This window comes from Pimephales promelas, chromosome 16, assembly GCF_988280905.1.
Source record: "Pimephales promelas chromosome 16, fPimPro1.hap1.1, whole genome shotgun sequence".
Classification (NCBI taxonomy): domain Eukaryota; kingdom Metazoa; phylum Chordata; class Actinopteri; order Cypriniformes; family Leuciscidae; genus Pimephales; species Pimephales promelas.
In genome coordinates, this window is record NC_142784.1 from 15,562,918 (window position 1) to 15,583,578 (window position 20,661).

Consider the following 20,661-nt stretch of genomic DNA (forward strand, 5'->3'; position numbering starts at 1 on the left):
GTGCAGCTCCATATTTTAATTTTTTATTTATGCTTGGCTCAGAAGGGTACGATGACGATAATGTCAGGTTATGACGCTGTTACTGATACAATCAGATTCTATGAAGGAAAACCTGCACGCTTTGCAGCTGTGGTTGCCATGGCAACGGAACTTCTCCCAGTCCTTCCTTTCCTTACCTTTTCTCTCAGCGGAAGGGGTGAAGAGGGTACACTTGGGCGTTAGTAAAAGATGGGTAAAGGGAAATAAGGCAACAAATCAGTCATAAAGTTGCTGTGTCAGTAAGTTAGTGAGGAAGATAGTCGTTTGTCAGATCAAATAGCGAATGAACGAATTGATGTTGAGTCGACTGGTTTTAATGAATCAGTTTGCGGTTCACAAAATCGGTCTGAACCAGAACGACCATAGACAGTAAGCGTTTAATTAATTATTAGACGAGTCCGATTGAATCATTCTGAACAGTTCAACAAAGTCAACAACTCAATATTACCCGATTCTGCAACAAAATAACTGTAAAATTGTCTTCCAGAGATAAATAATAAAGAGTCATTTCATAATACCAGAATAATATTGTAGAGAGCAGTCTATATACCTTGGAAACGTCGTCCTTGTCCTTGCCTCAATTTTTATTTTTTATTTTTTTTAAACCAATAAAGTAACCCAACTAATCCTTTATACTGAAATAAATTGCACTTTTTGTCAGGCTTCTGGAAGAAAAATATAATTCACTGCTAGATTTGACCATAACTAGATAAATTTCAGTTTATTTTGTAAGTGACTTCTCTTTCTATTGTACAGATGTTTTCTCTGACTTCAAAACTAAAGAGAATATATTAACATATTAATTTATGTTTCCTGATTGCTAAATTTCATATGCCTAAAAACTTTCCTAAAGTTGATTCTAGACAAGTATATGGAAATTATTCAAAGCAACAACAAATAGGCCTATCATTTGTGTCACCATAAGGTGTGGGCAGGCTAAATTAATTACATTGCTATTGTTTTACCTTTTACCCTGGAAAAACGTCTGTATCTGCTTTAGCCTTAATTATTTGTATTGTTGCTTATGTATAGCCTAATAATAAAAAATTACCAAACTATTCGAAAGAACCGATTCGACAAATAAGTCACGAATAATGCGCATGCGCATTGCGCAATGATGAGGTAAACATGGTTTGGGTTAGTGAGGATTTTAGTCTAGAGACTGCAACTTTGACTGAGGTTGTGGTGTTTACGATCCAGATACTAAGTTAAATGTAATATTCCCAATGACTGAAACCAGGAATTTATATCGTCGACTAACTTATGTTCCAACCTGACATTTCTTCTAACTATAACTAACTGAGGTAAGTTAGCGTTAAGTCGATGAATTCTCACGGCGTGGTTTGCTAACTGTTTTATTAGATGCTGTTTTTGGTTGTTGTTTGGCTGTAGTCATTGTATGTACTTAAAAAGAACAATGATGTTTCAAGATGTAATTTTCCTATTGTATTAACAAATTGTTTAGCAGAGTTCATGGCCCAGAAAAGTGTTACTGTTCGTTTGAAAAAAAGACCAACATTTAGATTAAAAAAATAGTTCAAAATGTACTAGTCAATCATAACGGGATTGTGTTATTTAGTTACACAGAACATTAAATTGTTTAATGTAGAAACGTGAACAATGATTAAGCCTAATGTTAGGCCTGAGAATGCCACAAAAGCTGAGTAAATGCTCGCTTGAGTCGTGAGGTGTTGTCGCCATCCAGTGACTAAAGCCAGTTACTGCAACTTTCTGTTTTAACCTTACATGGAACGTAGTTACGTTGTTGTAGAGTTTCTTGAATACCCCTGTTGAAATGGCCTGCATTTCCCCTCCACCGTTGACAATAACCAAACAGCTTATTAAACTTGTTAGTTGGATTTATAATGTTACTCATTTCCATTTATGGTCAGTGGGCTGTACGTTCATATTAGGAGTGTTTGTTGTATGAAGTTGTCAGCAGTCAGTCCTGTTGTATCACTAACATAGAGTAGTGATATAACAAACACAAAAGTTAAGCATGTTCCCGCCCGGTTTCGAACCGAAAACCTTTCGCGTGTTAGGCGAACGTGATAACCACTACACTACGGGAACTGAGCTGTGCGTGTATGACGTCATTTTTTTTTTTTTTTGCTCTGTCTATCTATATGAGCATGCAAGGAATTATAGTGTGTGCTATTTCAAACATTGAACCTTTCTAAGTGACCTGAAGACATTCACCGTTAGCCGATTAGGCTATGTGACAGTAGTTAACTTGTAACTGTATGCAACTCAAGATTCAGTAGTTTTATCAAAAAAAAAAAAAAGACATTGTAAATGATTTGTTTATGGCAAAACCTTGCAATAGCTGAGAAAAGAAGGTCAGTGCACATTTACGTAGAAAAACAAGTAGTAAAGTTAAGTAGACATTAAAGTAGAAAAACAGTGCAGAAAAGCATGCCATTAACAACATACCCTTGCTATACATGCTCAAAATGTGAAGTGCATTTAGGCATGTTCCTTAATACAATTGTATTATTGCAGTTATCTTGATTTTGAAACTTGAAAATTAGAAGTGAGTTTTGTAAAATTAGAAGTGAGTTCTTTAGGATTTTAATATCAATTGAACTTTTATGCATATTTTTTGAAAGCTATTTTTTCCACCTGCTATTAGCTTTTAAATGGTTAGTTCATCCCAAAATAAATTAAAATGAAATAATCACATAATTTCCTCACCCTCAAACCAACCTAGGTGTGTATGACTTTCTTCTTTCAGCCAAACAAAATCTAAGGTATATTAATATCCTGGGTCTTCCAAGCTTTATAATGGGAGTTAAATATTTATTTTTATTTTTATTTTTTTTGCCTCACCCATCCATCAAGTAATATAAAAGTAATTTATACAGCCCCAAGGGGGTTAATAAAGAACAATATTCATATAAGTTTATAAACTATAATCACTTGCTTTCGGTACCTTGACCTCTGACCTCATGCATGACGTAGGATGTGGGCGTAGCGTAATCCTTGATGGCTCTCATGCTTTAAACAAACAGAGCTGGACAACCAACTCAAGCTTCTGCGATATTTCTCTATAGAAATTCTCATCTTAGATTTCTAATCCATGACCGTTATTTGCTCCGTTAACTGCGCCGTTACTGCGCCGTTTATACCGTTAACTGCGCCTCCGCGTTCATCAATGCGTCATACGTCGGGTCAGAGGTCACTCTTCAGCCAGAACTAGACTCGCGTACGGCCATTACCGGAAGCAAGTGATTATAAAAAGTTCTAAATATGGATATTGGAGCCATATGAATTACTTTTATGATGGGTGGATGCACTTTTTGCAAAAGACAAAAAAAAAAAAAGAAGTTAGTATTCACTCCCGTTACAAAGCTTGGAAGAGCCAGGATATTTTATAATATAACTCCGATTGTGTTTGGCTGACAGAAGAAAGTACTTATCCATCGTCTGGTGTCGTTTAAAGCCCTTTGAAGCTGCACTGAAACTCTCATTTGGACCTTGAACCGTTTGGTTCCCAATGAAGTCCATTATATGGATAAAATACTGGAATGTGTTTATCAAAAACCTTAATTTCTTTTCGACTGAAGAAAGAAAGACATGGACATCTTGGATGACATGGGGGTAAGTAAATTTCTGCAAAAGTTTTTTTTTAAAGTGAACTACTCCTTTAATTTTTAAAGTGAACCCCCCCCCCCCCCCCCCATCATCACGGATTTGAGGATGTTGAAGTGGACATGAAGTTGGTGTAACTACTTTGAGAAAGCGTTGATTAATTTTGACAAGTGAATTTATTCCCTACATTTGTCTTAACTTGTTCTTAGAAAGAAAGACACAACCGGGAAGTGCCGCGCATCTGAACTGTCCATTTTTACTGGAATTGGGGATAAATAATTCTGTTTGACTGTCCCGATTGATTACTGGTCAAGACTCTTCACGCTGGAGCCCGTGGGAATGGATGAGCACGATGTTTATGTGCTTTAGGATAAAGGATTGCCTATAAAGCTGGCGAGGCCGCTCTCAGGGCCATAAATGCGTCCACAGATCGTCTCGAGAGCGCATCGTAATCCTTGTTGATAGTCAGTTGCCGGGAAGGGTTGCTGCAAGCAGGCCGCTCTCCTCCAATCGATGTCAATCAAACGAGTGTCAGTCGGGCTTGGGATGCAACAGTTTTCACCACTCATGCAGATCCAGAGATTTCTCTTTCAACGCTTATAAAGAGCATACACAGTTCTTATAACAATTATGAAACATTAAAAAGCCAAATGCTTTGTGTGCATCTAAAATTATGTGCATTACACTGTGTCTATTTCTGTCACTAGATGGCAGTAGAACTCCATTCGTGTATCTCTATATCCACAAGTTTAAAGGAGTTGTGTAGTTAAACTCACTCATTGCATAATAGGACAATGCACCTTAGGAATTCTGTGGTAAATGTTTAGTCCCAAAAACTCTCTAATCGCTTTTGGAAATGAGAATGCAAAGCACTTCTCTGCAGAATCTTGATGCACTGAACCATTTCGTTTATTAAAACGGGCTAATGGTCAACACGTGTTGCCGTAAAACGTTTAAGAAAAAAATACTATTCTTCATTCCATGCTGTTATGATTTTCTTTATCCTGTATCCGAATGATTCTGATTCTTTTGTTTCTGTTTATTAAAACAGTAACTTCTATATAGTTGATCGATTTAGTCTAACTGTTTATAGAATGATTTATTAATATCCTCAACATCTTGCACGGTCTATTACAACAATACAAAAATATTTCAAAATGCACATTTAAATTAATGTATAATTAGACTAATATTTAAATAATTACTGGTTGTCTAATAGTTTTTATTTTTCTTTACAACAAGAGATAAAGGAATTGAAATTCTCTGACTGCACGAGCTCTTTCAGCCTTCAATTTCTCGCGAGCGCGCGCTCGGTCTAGTGTAGCGTGGGCATAAAATACAAACTTGGCTTGTGCAACAAGCACTTCAATTACTAAATACCCTTTTACTCAAAAGAAGCGATACACAACATATGAATGAATCAGATTTATTATGGTATAGCGATGGATTTTTATGACTGACGAACAGACATGCTAGATCAGCACAATGTCTTTCCCCACAGAGGAGTTTAATGAGAGTTTTTTCACTGTTGCCCAACGATCAGCGTCTGTGGCTTGGGCCTCGTTTTACTCACGTCCGTGAGCATACCATATCCAGCCTGTTTCTAGAAAATCTGCTACTTTTCCTGCTTTGTAATAACAATTGTCTTGACTATCAACGGTTTTTATTACCTTCAAAATAAAAATAAAAATATGCTAAATCATAATATTGCAGTTGCTGTTGAATAGGGATGGGATGAAAAGTTGCTACTCAATGACATATATCGTTTGGCATTCTTGGAAGTTAGTTAATGCCATTCAATCGGATCAGCTTTCCCCTGTTATTTGCCATTGTCATAAATTTTCTTGTTCACGCGGTATACTTTTAAAACCATTTATGCTTGACGTGACGTTATTAACGTTGTTTTATTAAAGCCTTTTTCAATCGCCATTGATTTCACAGTAATCACACATTGTTGCTGTTGGACTTGAAGCCACACCGCAGATGTGGAAAGCCCTATATTTTCTACAGTATGCGAATTATTCAGTAACTTGCAGGGGATCCACATTTGTAAAGGAGTTTCAATAGGAAATCTTCATCGCAATCTGTTGTGGTTCGTCTCGCGCACAGCAAGTTGTCTTTTGGCGCCTCTATTACTGGAACTACACGCAAATGTTCTGATAGGCTATTTGTAAGAATAAATTATGACATGCTGTGTTTTTTTTAATGATAATGTCATTGACCGTCCGATGACGATTATAACTAAGTGTTATTGTAGCTGCATGCAAAAACATTTTTTTCTGCCTTAAATTTTAAGTTGGCTACAATCAACTTGGATGTTTAAGCCATTTCAACTTAAACAAATTAGATTCAACTGGCGTTAAAATGAGTTGAGTCTTGTAGGACTTCTAAAAGTATTTTCATCATATTTTAATGATTTAAATCAACGCAAAAACACATGTTGTCGTAATTTATTGATCATATTATTATTATTATTACAGTGCATGGTTACCGCTTTGCGCAGTGGGTTGGGCGACTACACTTAGGCTACTAACTAACGTATGTGGTAACTGAAGTGTTTCAAACTACAAATTAAACGTAGGCTATATTAATTAAAAAAGTGGCCTATTTATAGATGGGCTTGATGTGGGCGAGACTGCACAACCAATGCAAAGTGTGCATAGCATTAAAGTAGAAAAATAAATAAATAATAAACATCGAAATGTTTGCTGGAGCCTGGTCTACCCCCTCTCCCAGTGCCGTGAAGCCTGTGGTTTGGGAATGTTTCCGCTTGTTTGGAGCGGAGAGGGAGTCTACACACGGATGTGAAGAATGCGCTCGCGCTCGCTCGGGCTCCCGTTACGCGCGCCTCCTCGGAGGGGCAGTGCGCGCTGGGGCTGCTGGCTTTTCTTCCTCCTGCTGCCTGGATGCTATTTCCCCCCGTAATATTTTATGCCAAACCAAGCATTATGACTTCGCCGAGTTAAATAATCCCGATAAGTAATGCCAATATAATTATATTAATGAAATGACTGGGGTGAACGGGTTTTTACTCTCGTAAAAACTGGATTAATATAATTCGTACCCTTCTGACAGTGCTCAGCATTTTTTTTCTCTGCATCATTTTTTTTTCTTTTCCTTTTTTTTCTTGCACCTCTTTGAGTTATATACCTATTAAAATATATTAAAATTGCAAGTTTTAATTAGTCTTATTTTTAGTTTTTTTTCTTTGGTGTTTGGTTAGTTTTAAAGTATAAAATCATTTTTAGAAGCCAGTATAGGCTACTTTGATGACCACTCTATTATAATCACAAACATTATAGGCTATAAAATAATTCCCTATTTCACACGCTCCAACATCTCGACTGTTTTGATTTGGAGTTTGAGGGGCAGCCGACAGGATGTAGCATTGATAAATATCCCTGTTGATCACTTGATTGATTACCTCGCGCAAAGGTCACGCGGGCGCGCGGTAATTTCCTTGTGCCCGCGGCTCCCATTTCACTTTCAGTCTGGCGCGAGAGCACCCGACTTTACAAATTATGTTTTTATTTTAACCCTTCCCTTCCCTTTTTAACATCACCGACTCTCTTCAACGACCTCTGTGTGCCGTACATCAAACGACAGAAGAGGGCAAACCTTTAATTAGGTTGGAGTATTAATCAACGAAGGTAAACTGTATCCTCTCTTTTTGATGGGGTCCTGGATTTAAACCCGACGACAAGCTAATAATTTAGCCGCGTTTCCAAAAGGGCTCTGGCCTCAATTAATTTTCAATAATTACAGCCCACGGGGTCTTGACTGATCTTCACACCAGTGCGCCAGCCATCTCTGGCCGACGGGGTCAGAGTATCACAATAAAATATGTAGGCTACTGTGAAAAAAATAAGGACAAAGTGGGAAAACCAAAACAGGACTATCGACAGCAAACCCATTCCTTCTCTCTGTCTCTCTCCCTCTGTTTGTTTGACATCGAGAGAAGTTGCATTGAGTTTCTCACTTTCATATTTTATTTATTTGCTACAATTGAAGACTTATGTTAATTCGGTTTTCTTAGCAGACTTTGTTTCCAAATACCTCACAACAGTTTAGAAGCCGTTTATGTAAATTAAAGAACATTATAGTGCATATTCCTTTTGATTTGCAAGATCAGCCTTCTTGCATTTTTGCTGAATTTAAATTACAGACTGTGGCAAATAAATACATAATCAAATAAATTTATGATAATGGTGAACTGTAATTTGGCAAAATACTGAATTGTAATATTGACCGTTTTTGTTATTTGAAGAATTTCCCCTATTTTCTCTCATTTACTGTTGGCTAGTTCTGGTCAGAGGGGCGTGGACGGCAGCTGATGTTTGTTCTGCACCACTCATTTTTATGCAGAGTGATGTCAGATTAATTGGATCCGTTTTAGAAATACTTAGCAATCAATACCGCCAGTGAGAGGAAAGCGACCCTTTTAAAGGTTCACGGGCAAGGTCAACATGATGTCACGCGCTTCTAATTAATGGACAATTAACTTAATGACCCAAGAGTTTACAAAATTTTCACCCGTCGTGAAAAACTAGTAATAAATGCCAAATAAAATTAAATAAATTAGATACTATAATGCTGATTTATTCGTTATTCAGGATCATATATCAACATCACAAAATGCCTTTCGTATCAAATGTTTTTAATTTGAGTATTGCTGGACATCGAGAAAAGAAGCGTCATCAGAGATCAATTTCCGTTACACATTAACAAAAATGGTCTACGTTTAGAATATATAGGCAGACTTAACTTGTAACCTAAAATCACTCAAAATCCAGTTATCAACCTAATATTTTGCACACCGGAAAATAATTGATTATAGGTCCCGTATGAATATAGTTGGTCGATAACCGATAGGAAATCATGAAGAGCAAGGCCAACTTCACAGATTAATAATTGTCAGTGCCGCATGCAAGAAAGAAAAAAAAAAAACAAAACTATTCAACGGGCAGCCCTCGGTACCGACTGCCCACGCGCCTGTATGGCTGAGGGAGGGGGCGAGAAGTAAAAGTTTATCATAAATTCACAACGATGGTCAAATCTCAATTAAACAACATAAAACGTTTAATGAAAACGTTTTACAATAGTCATTTACCCGAACAGTGATTAATGCGTCTTCATTTAAAACACAAAAGACCGGGCGCCTTGGACGCTCGAGACTGCTTCATTATAATTAATGTCTCCGGTTCCTCGTGCACCCGGAGGTCGCGAATCGCTCCGTCCCGCGCCCACTGATCTCTGAAGATCTGACACGAGAGGGATCTCGCTGGCTATTGCAATCTGACAAGATCTGTAATACTCGGGGTGATGAATCGTTCCAAACTTTTTGACGATGCTGGCAGCTCGGGGGTGTGCGCATGTGCGAAGGTGTCCAAACTGACAATGCTGGAGAGATAGTGCGTCTGGGATTGAGAATCACAGAGGAAAAGGGGAAAAGATTCGAGAAAAAATCCGACAAACCCACGCCGAAAGACTGGCATCATGAGGTCCAAAGGCAGGGCAAGGAAACTGACCACTGGTAGGTGCAACATCTCTTATTTAGCCCTTTTCAAACTGCCATCTTGTCCATGTGTATGATACATGGAAACATTTTAGCCTCTAAACAGTTACAGTCAGCAGACCCCAACGGTTTCAGTTGTTAGTAAGTTTGTTAGATAAGCTAAACGCGAACCGTCGCACGCGCGCTCGGACATTTTAAACCTAGAATCGGAACTGGCATAGAAGTTGCGCGTGCCGCACAAACTTTTTAACTTTCGCATGCTGTAATCGCTCTCTCTATTCAAGCCCCGAGCGCCCCGGTGTTCGATAAAACAGCACCGTCCGTGCAAGCTTCTGCTGCTCCGGTCACATCAATTTCCAGCCGCGACTTTGAAAGCTTAGCCTCGCATTCTTGTCGACAACAGAAAGCCAGCTGCGGAGGCACGCTTTTAAATGCAAACAGGTAGCTTTCAGCTGATGTTAGGCTACAGCATGCACGCAACACAAAGATGTAAATATATGCTAAAGAAAAGCGCTTTGAAGCATTTTGATTTGTAGAATTAATATCCTACCCTGTTTCCCCCCCTGTGTATATCGTTCAAACTGGTTGTGCAACAAGTGATCAAATCCCGTTATGATTTTTTTGTTCCGGTATGAAGAGCCCGGAGAAATGTTTTTGTTTGTTATGGCTCTCTAAACGGTCGACTGTAATCTTAGCTTTTGATTACGGGTTGCCTTAGGCGCTTGTTTGAGTTGACGTTCAATGCCACGCCACAACACAAGCTCAAACGCCGCAACTGAACATCAAGTAGTTAGTGGGACGTTGTTCCCCTCCTCATTGGATTTATTCGGAACGAATGTATTTCGCTCAGGTCTGTGAATAATTCGGCCCCCTCGCGCGCAGTAGGCTGCTAACTGCTGATTTGACCAATTTTCTTTTTTCTTTTTTTGCTGTCGGAGCAGAGGTAAAAGTCTTGTTTTTGAAAGTTGAATGCACTTGATTCAATTAATTTATTTTTAAAGAATAGGTTAGATAGCGACAGCTGGTCAACAACTTTAATGTTGTCTGTATGTGTGAAGTTAACAAAGGAGGCAGTGAAAACAAAGTAAATGATCATTTTGCTGTTGAATTATTGTTTCCTTTCCTGTCGACAGCACCGTGATGGGCTAGACACTGCGCGCGCTCCGTCTGGACAGAAACAGGGGTCGTGCGGGTCTTATCCGTCCAATAAACTACCTCTCGAGCCCTATGCCCTGCCATTGTACAGTGAGAGGGTTTTTTCTGCGCACTACAGCAACTTGTCAAACAAGCTCACGTGCACACGCGCTCTCTCGTCCACACGCATCCATGCCCAGAACAACGCAATTTCACTTTTGTATTTTATTTTCCCGTTGCTGCAGGTAGGGTAACTCATCGCTTTCTTTAAGATTGCCACAAGTGTAAGGAATTATTATTCGAGAGAGGTTTTAAAACTAACTCTTACCTTTTTTCCCCTCATAGCCTATTTATATAGGCTGTCATTGATATTGACGTCATTTAATAAATCACCATGACTATCACAACTCCACTATTATATGCTTTTTCTGTAGAAAACGGCTATTTTGTCCTCTTATCAAATTATTGATGGCTACTGAAAATCAACAAACCAGCTATACAATCTATGTAGGCCTACTTTTGAACACGTAGCTACATTTACTATAGTGATATTTTAAAATTTTAGTTTTATTATAGAGAGGATATATAGCCTATATACTGTTATACGCCGGCCCAAGGTTTGGTTAAAATTCAAGTTGAGAGTAAGATATCCTCCAATATTTTTGCAGACTTTCCCACCCTCTCGAAGCTCCTGCATCGTTATTTAGGCTACTATCTGAGAATATCGAGATAACTGTCAGGGGATGTATTTAAAGATTATTATTTACCCAAGATGTAAGAAGAAGATTTCTACCTATTAAGTGAAAGGGAGAGAATGTTCTGGACCGCGCGCGTCCCGCGAGACTATGGCCTCTCTGGCCTAGCGCCAGTCCTGCACTATGTCAACATTGAATATTTAAATTCCCAGACTCCTCATAACGGGGCCCGTCTGTCGGTAAAAGCGCGTTCAGCGTTAGTCTGACTATCTGCGGACTCGGTTTCCTTGAAGGGGGGAAGAGGAAAAAAAGTAATCTTCTCTCCGTGTGGCCTATGTGCGCGCGCGCTCACCGCACATCATTCTGGTTGCACGCGCTCGCACTGATGTGTGTGAGTGCTGGAAAGGTAATAAAAATCGGTCGTTTAGCTGGTGTGTGTGCACTACATGTTTTGTGGATTTGGCCAGCGGTGCCGGACATTTCACCTGCAAGGCCAACAGTCTTAAAATGTCCATAATGTTTTAACACGCCGTGCCAAGTGTCCTATATCCCTCAGCATGGTGTTGCAGGTTTTCTATGAATGGGGTAAAATTACACTTCACGAATAAGAATAATAACCTTGACCTGCTAGAAAACAGACCGTGCTGTCAGTTGAAATGACATTTCTGACGGATCTTGACACTTTTAATTGCATTTTTAATTGTCTAGCAGCATTCATACACTTTAAATGTATGTCAGACACATCGTGTTATCTCATTGTGGATAATATCCTTGTTCATTGTTTATACTTTTTTGTGCTGAGTACAAGGCAATGATATATCTAGCATCTAACCAGAAGTGCAAAAATTGAGGTATAAAACCATTATAAAGGCCTAGAGACTGCTGTATGCAGCAATGAATGTGGTTCAGTGCAAATTTTGCAATATGTAGCCTAAGTGTAAATACATTTATAAAATATAAAATAATTGGTTGCAATCTATAAAGTAAAGTTCTATATGTGTTGAGCCTATGGCTACTTATTTACAATAATAGGCTTTTTGTGAGGGGAAAGATCAGAAATAGGCTATGCATAATATAGTAGCTAACGAATGATTTGTATTCAAGTTCATAATATAGGCATGAGTAGCTTTACATCAACAACTCCATGCTCTGTGAAGAATAAAACTGTTGATATTTAAGATCGTGAAGATAAAAACCTTTTAGTAATATCATCAGTCGTGTTTAGGTTTCTAAGACCAACCGTTCATCGTCTCAGGTGTCTGTGAAATGACCGAATTTAAGATAAATTCAAATGCATTTTCCGTATACTAACGATCTGATTTCTAGTTTGATGATAACTGCATTTGATAAGCTGCACATGTTCAGCAAGACTTTTGATTGTCCCTTTGTCCCATTCAGCGTCTTCGACAGCTCCATCAGTTTCACGCCACGACTTTTGTTTTGACTTTGATGTGACTCACTTCACCGTGAAAGTGTCCAAACAACGGAAAATCAACTCGACGCTGAGAAGAGAGAGAGAGGAAAAAAAGGACCGAGCTCCAAATGTAACAATGTGACATTCCGCGTGAGTGAAGCGCGTGAGAATAAGCCCTGCGCGCGAGCATTCTCTCCGCCTGTCAGCGCGCGACCACAGTCCGCTTGTTCACAGACACGGGCGCGCGTTAGATTCCGCATTGTGCAATGGGCCGTGCTGTTGCGTCCCGCGTCCGACGCCCCCTGGCTCATTATAGAGCCTATTCAGGACTGGGTGAACGGATAGGGCTATTTAAAAAGGTGAGCGCGAACCGTATTAAACGCTCGTTCGTTGTCTGAAACTTAAGCCGTGTCTACCCCAAACACACTTTTCAGACTCATTGGGGACGGAAGAACACAAGAAAAAGTGATTATATTGTCTTCACTTTTCAGACTGTGGAAGTCTACAATGTTAACGTCTCAATTTTTACCTCTTGAGTAAATATTTACTTTTCTCTCTCTCACCCCTGGCATGATATAGCCTACAAAGTTTTTAGTTGAGTTCCTGGGATTGTGATGCTTTCCCTCTGAGAATTCCTGTGCCTCGAACCTGCATGCATGTCCACTCTGAAAAGATCAGAGAGTTTAAAACCGAAGAGTTTTGTTTTTAGAGACAAAGTCAATGTGACCGATGAGTTAATCAGGAGTAAAACGGTGAGCCGTGATGGGGTCAGTGTGAAACAAGGCGTTCCCAGGCATTGAGTGTGTGCATCTGCGTAAGACGGAGAGAGTTGCAGGCCACTGTGGGTTTTGATCATGATTGATCACATGTTTTCAAAGGATTGATTGATTAGCCAGAAGCTACTGGGCTTAGCCGAGAGGTCTGCTTATGTCCTGGGAAATTGTCCTCTTGTCTGTTTGTGTGAGATTTCATCTGAGAGAAAACAGGAGGAGGTGAGATGGAGAAGGAGATAATTACATGATGTATATGATGATTCTTTGAATCGTGCGTCAGAGTGTCCCATAGACGCCAACGTAAGAAGTGATTTCCTTGTATGTGTTAGGAAAGGAAGGACTGGATGTAGGTGACAATAACACAGTCACCCTCATCCATCAACACCCTTATAATACCACTACTTTCTTTCTTTCTTTCTTCCACGCTCTCTCCCTCCCTAATGACTCAACGAGTGTCTGTGTCTGCCGAGAGTGAATTGAAATGGCCGGGTCAGCAGTTTATTTATCTTGTGCTCTGATTGGTCAGGGGTCAGGTCATATGGATGTTTATTTGGAGATTTGATTGGTGTGACTGATGGCTATGTCGTTTGTGTCCCACAGGGAATTATGGGGGTTGTTGTTCAGTACGTCCAGTCACTTTTTTTATCCCCGAGCGACAGGTCCTGAATCAGTCTAAGCTCAGCCTTGACTGAAGTCAGCATGAACCGCATCAGGCCAGTCGAGTAATAAGTCACTGTCAAGCCAACACCCCCGAAACCATCAGATGTCACTGTTTGACTGGTCTTGACTCATCTTTACTTGTAGAGGCTGGATTATTCAAGTCTATAATAGATCTGTTCACTATTATATAAGGGGTTCACCTACAACTCTAAAATTCTTCATAATATCTGAAGACTAAATCATTATATTTCTTTTTTTTAATGTAGACAATATTTAGATTTCAATTCAAGTTTATTAGCCATTCATTAGTATGTAAAATGACTTCCCTCAAAGTATTTAAAAACTACATTTTTAAATTTTCAAAAATAAGTCAGCCAACATCCAAGTCTCTGCCTTATGTCAGAAATGATCAGAGATGAGTGAACATGCACATGAATGCCGCCACAATGTCATAATTACCGGCAAGAAACTAAGTATTATATTTGCTGCCCTTTGTTCTGAGTTTGGGGGTGTTTAATTAGAGAATTGTGGCTGAAGCAAATTAAGGAATTGGTCATTAATTAAGGTTTAGTTGGGATTACTGCTTTATTTGAAGATCAGCAGTTAAGAGTTAAAACATGCAAGTTTCGTGGAGAGAGGGATGTTAGAGAAAACCACATCTCCCATCATTCTCTTGAGGCTTCAGGAGAATGCATAGAGAATACATGCATCATTTACTCACCCCCATGTCATCCAAGATGTCCATGTTATTCTTTCTTCAGTCAAAAAGAAATTAAGGTTTTTGATGAAAACATTCCAGGATATAATGGACTTCAATTGGAACCAAACGGTTCAAGGTCCAAAAGACAGTTTCAGTGCAAACTGCAAAATCACGAACGAGCATCACAGAACAGAGCAAGGTGAGCATTTGAGCTCATAAAACTTAAACTTTGTTTTTTTTTTTTTTTAAATGAGTGATCGTTTCGTTTGATAATACCCTTATTCATCGTCTGGAATCATTTAAAGCCCTTTGAACAGTTTGCAGTTTGTACTGAAAGCGTCTTTAGGACCTTGAACCGTTTGGTTACCAGTGAAGTCCATATGGAGAAAAATCCTGGAATGTTTTTATCAAAAACCTTAATTTCTTTTTGACTGATGAAAGAATGACATGGATATCTTGGATGACATGGGGGTGAGTAAATTATCAGCAAATGTTTTTTTTTTTTTAAAGTGAACTACTCATTTAAATAGACTTCAATTAACTCATTCTGATTTGTCATTTTGATTTCCCTCAAACGCTGAAAAAGACAAAGTTATTTGACCTTACAATGCTCATGAATGTTTAATGAGACAAGTGCTGTTCAGTTTATGATTGGGTGTTTGGTACTAAAGGACTGGCCACTGCATGGTTTCATACTGTATACCGTTTGGAACAGCAGTGCTGAACCTGCAGAACAGGTTTTCATAATCCAGGGTCAAAAGTTCAAGTGTTTAAATTCTAAATTACACGGGTAAAAGCAGAGTTTAAAAAGACAAGAGAACCTGGGTTCAAAGCAATGTGAAAAGACAAAATTTGATCAAGTTGCATGCTGAAGTTTAATACTTACGGTTAACCCTAAGTTTTACAATTAAGGAAAGAATACCAGAATAGTGTAGAGCACAAATGTTCATCTGAAGGCCTCCTACAGAACCAGTGGAAGGTCAATATAGCGTTTACGTCCTTACAGCTCTATAGATTAAGTGGAGATCAGCCTGAACCAGCATGAACAAGTACCTATAGTGTGTTTTTCTGCAGGATGAAGCAGGTCGGTCATTAGCAGATTCAGTCTATGGTGCCAGGCGGTCTTCAGGGGTGTGTCCTCTATGAGTTAAATGTTTGCACAGAATTAATATGTGTTTGTGCGTGTAGGTGTGTGAAAGAGTCCGAATGGGTCTGACGCGCAGCCTGGGTGCCGTACGGACATTGTGAGAATGGTGTGTGTGTCTGTGTGTTTGTGTGTGCGGGTTTGGGAGGCCTGGGAACTGTACAGTTGTGTTTACCACAGGGAAACCAGTACCAGCACAGAACAATGAGTAAAGCTCTCCCTGCCCTCAGTCCAAAGGTCAAACTGTCTCTGATAAAGATATGAACACACACATACACGAACACACACACAAAGGCTCACCAGTGCACTGCCGACAGTCTGCCAAGGGTGTGTGCCAAGGTTGAGGTCATTATCTACAGACGGTCCCAATAGAAACAAAGCATATTTCTGTACTGTGAATGTGTGTAAATCACACTTTATTAATGGGCATGTGTATTGTTGACTTCATTTGTCTGCTTGTTGGTTGGACGGGCACCTCCCTTGTGCCATTGTCTGTGTGCGTTTAGATGGAATCAGTATTCCTAAGAGTTACCTGCATTGTGTTGTTTTATGTCTCTGTGTATTTCAGGTTGCATTGTACAGCATTTATTGAGGTGCAAACGAGAGTTTTATTTTTTTATTTTTTAATGGATCTCCTTGGGTTCGCAGTTGTTTTTTTACTTTTTCTTGGTTTGCTGTTGTTCCACACATGTTTTATAAGCCCCTTTCACACAGAGATTCCAGAAAATACACGGATAATGTGACCCGGCATTTGTCCCGGGATTGTTTGATTTTGGTTCATTCACACTGCCAGTGATTTGCCGGGATCTGTGAGTGCGTTCACACACAATCCGTAAAGATCCCGGAAAGACACATGACGTCAGGATGCGATGTGTAACGTATGCGTCGAAAACATGTACACGCGCATACCGTTCCACAAAACTGGTGAACGATCTCAGCTTCAGTGCGGATAGTGAGGAGCTCCTGGTCTCTGCTTCGTTCCAGTTTGCAGACATTTGTTCGTCCTTTCTTTGTTGATGACGAACACAAATTTTCTTCTAAGAGCAACAGAGTCGCGCGATGGCACGAGCGTCATCACTATGACACACCCCTTACGGCATTGGTCCTGGCTTTTTGTTCACACAGCGCGCGTTCCAGGACTGATCCCGGCAATGTTACTAGGTCCCCAACCCGGCATCGATGCCGGTATCAATCCCTGGTCGTGTTTGCGTTCACACAGAAGGCGTTCTGGCAATTTTCTGGGATCAACGCGCTCTGTGAAAGGGGCTATAGGGGGTAGACAACATTAAGATAGCACCTTTTGGCAATGTACATTAGCTAATAATACAACTGTGATGTCGACCAACAGTCTTGTAGCAGGTACTACTAACCGCATTTGCATTTCCGGAAGGAAGTACCAGCTCTTGCAAGGCAGGAAAAGACTAGTAAGTTTCAGGTAAGGTCAGGGATAAGGCTTTGCTTTTGTGTAAATGAAATGTCATGACATTGACGCTCATCTTTTTCTGTGCATGAGAATCAATAGGCTACATGACTGAAATGTCTACAGATGACAGAATTCAGCATAGAATGCTAGCATATATACTATATCTACCATACAGTTTGAATTGAGTAGGATCTTTGTGTGGTTCTATGGATCGGTCACATAATATTCTGATGGTTTAAAGGGTTGGTTCAGCCAAAAATGAAAATTATGTCATTAATGACTCACCATCATGACGTTCCAAACCCGTAAGACCTTCGCTCATCTTCGGAACACAAATTAAGATGAAATCCAGTGGCTCAGGAGGGGCTCCGCTGATCGCTATATAATTAACACTTTGATGGCCCAAAAAGGTAGGAAATACATGGTTAAAATAGTCCATGTGACCACAGTGGTTCAACCTTAATTTTATGAAGTGACTAGAATACTTTCTGTGCACCAATTCAGTCATTTCTTCTCTTCTGTATCAGTCTCCGACACGCGCGGTGCTCTCGTGAACGCGGTAGACTGATATAGAGGAGAAGAAATGACTGAATAAAGTCGATATTTGATAATGGTACAAAAGATTACTTTGAATTTTCTATTTTTCAAATAATCCTAAAAAAAATTAATCACGGTTTCCACAAAAATATTTTAAATAACAAATGTTTCTTGAGCATCAAATCAGCATATTTGGATGATTTATAAAGGCTCATGCGACACTGAAAAACAGTTGACTAGTCAACCATCTTAACCCATTCATAATACAAATGTATGTACTGTATGTGTGTGTTAGTAATTATTGGCAAGGGTCTCCTCTCTGTTTGCCCGTCTGGATTCTAGCCATCAACAGGAACTAGTCAACAATTGCTTTGTGAGTGGCCTGATAACAGCCTGTTACACACTCTTTTTCAGAAAGTCCCCATCTTTATGTTCCAGCATGGTGTGATATCCAGAGGGTGTGGGTCTCTCTCTCTCTCCCTCTCTCTCCCTCTCTCTCTCTCTCTCTCTCTCGGTTGTGATGAACTCAAGTGAGAAGTTTAAGCACATATTGTTCGAGAAGGTCAAGGAACAGGAAAGACAAGAGGACATTTCAACACACCTTTTCATCTCTGTCAATTACACACGCACACACACACACTCACACACACACACACTAAAGCCTTAACTGTACGTGCCTATTATTCAATGGGAGGTCTGGAAAAGTTTTCACAAATTGATTCAATTCACAATTTATTTGATGAATTTTCTCATAAACCGCTGTTACATCTACAGAGCAAATTACTGTTTTTTTTCTTTACTAACTCAATCCCAAACCATAAAATAACAGACATGCTCTATTAATGGCACCTCAAACTTTGTTTGGAAGACTAATCCCATTTGAAAAGTGCTTAACTCTTTGTTTCTATAAGCCTACTTTGCTCTCTCTTCAGTTCATACATGACCTTTGAGTTTGCTTTTAAGACATGAGAGCAAATATGACCTGTAGATAAACTAATTGAATAAATGAACAAATGACTTGAACCTTTTTGAGAATAGATAAAATATTTGCTCTTATAAGCCAGTTTATTGTAAACCGTAATACAAATAGGCAGAAAGGTTTCCTCCATTGCTGTGCATTTTAACAATGGTGAGGAAGTGCTCCCATCAGCCTGTGATGATTTATCAATTCACTAACTTCAATGGCCATTTTGATTGTTAGTCACCATCAAATCAAAATGGACTTCTTTTTTTTGTTGAGGTATTTATTATAAATAATTTATCTGTGCACGTCTTTTATTTATTCATGTGCCCTCGTAATCTTTAATCAAAATAACTTCCCCTTCCTCTTGCAACGATAACTTCTTTTTTATGACGATCCGGCGTAAGGGTGGGACAACCTGTCACTCACATGGGATCGACCAATAGCGAACCACAATCATCCAGTGATCTAATCAATAGAGTGCTGCAGGGATGACATCAGAACACAGAAGACTTAAGGCCAATTTATACTTCTGCGTAGGGTGCGCGCAGTAGGTACGGCGTAGCATACGCACAGACACGTACCATACCGCGTACCCTTCGCCGTAGCTTGACACGCACCTCCTCAAAAATGTAACTACACGTCGCGGTGACGCGGACCGCAAGATCTGGGATTGGTCGGCTTGGTAGCATCGCATTTCCTCCTACGCATTTCCGCACGTATCATCTCACGCATTTCCGCACGTACCATCTCCGACGTCTTTTCTCGTTTCTGCATTTTAGTTTTAATAATTTCACTAAAATGAACTGTTTTTCCACCTCAATAAGCTCCAACTCCAACATGTTCCGCTCTCTTTTAGTCGCCATTGCTTGTAGTAACCTAGCCGTGAGGAATCTAAACACAGTGGAACATTAAAACCCTCCACCGCCAACTAGCGTTTCGGAGCAGTACTGCAAAGCAACCAAGACCTGGACACAGAAGTATAAATGCTCATGATGGCGTCGCCTACGTGCGTAGCCTATGTTGTATACTACAGCCTACCCTCGACGCAGAATTATAAATTGGCCTTAAGTCCACACTACTGCGTTTTCGTTTAAAAATGGAGAACTTTTGCCACGTTTGCACCTCCCGTCCAGACTAAAACGGAAAAAACAAAGACCTAAAACGGAGAAGTTAACCTCCGTTTTGCATTTTGAATCTCCGGAGGGCATTTTGGGGAAGACAGGACGAAACGGAGCACTTTAGAAACGACGAGGCTCACGCTCAGCTCCATGATTGGGTGTCATCAGTCATGACGTGTCCTTCCCTGATTCTTCAGCCACCCATCATGTCAATCCGTTTCCTGTGTACACCGGCACACATATGCCCAGTGTTGGTGAATGGTGGTCACGTGATCCGCGTTTTCAGTCTTTTTAATGTGGACGGAGATGAATTCTAATACGCAGATAAAACGCTGGTATGGATATGGAGATCGTATTCGTTTTAATTCTCCGTTTTTAAACGCATCGGGTTCTGACATCATACCTGCGCCACTCTATTCCCAATGGACAAAAACAGGTAGTTGTTTTTTTTTTTCTGGTTCGAGAAGTCGTTTCACTCGGATAAACGTCACAGTAGGAAAGAAAAGATTGTAACTTTTATTTCATGCCTGCTTTAAAATGTCAAGTAGTTTACAGGTAAGCACTTGTGACACTTTGAGCTAGAAAAACAATTGTGTCTTGATTCTTTCATCACCATCAGTCTCCCTCACTGGGCTGATCTGGCCTGAACCTGTTTTAATACGCTGTGATCTTTGACCTCTCAGTGTTTGTGTTGTGTGAACATTGTGTGCAGAGTCTGAATGTGATCCTCTCCAGCTATATACCAGGTCATACTGGGTCATAATGAGACTGAGTGTGTGTTTGAGTGAGCGAGTAAAGGAAGGTAACTCTGATTAGCGAGAGTCGTGTTACCTATGAAGGGGAATTCGGACGTGCTGTGAAGCCGGTCCATCGCAATCGGATCTTTTCCATTTCGACCCGGAGATGAGACACGTACAGCCTCACATAGACTGAGGAAGAGGCCGAACAATAGAG

At 39.9% G+C, this 20,661-nt stretch overlaps 1 protein-coding gene across 16 annotated transcripts in view; it reads left to right on the forward strand.

The window, feature by feature from the left end:
• Positions 1 to 1,156: 1,156 nt before the first annotated feature.
• The window catches only part of mecom (MDS1 and EVI1 complex locus), a 205,450-nt gene continuing 185,945 nt past the window's right edge, over positions 1,157 to 20,661 (forward strand). For 7 of the 16 annotated variants that reach the window (XM_089121067.1, XM_089121070.1, XM_089121079.1 and 4 more), the window contains exon 1: positions 8,669 to 9,163. In XM_089121067.1, coding sequence (XP_088977193.1) covers positions 9,127 to 9,163 — 37 coding nt within the window. In that variant the 5' untranslated portion in view covers positions 8,669 to 9,126. Of the gene's footprint in view, positions 1,344 to 8,667; positions 9,164 to 20,661 lie in introns of those variants that run through there. The other 9 variants (XM_089121075.1, XM_089121068.1, XM_089121071.1 and 6 more) reach the window with 3 other exon arrangements.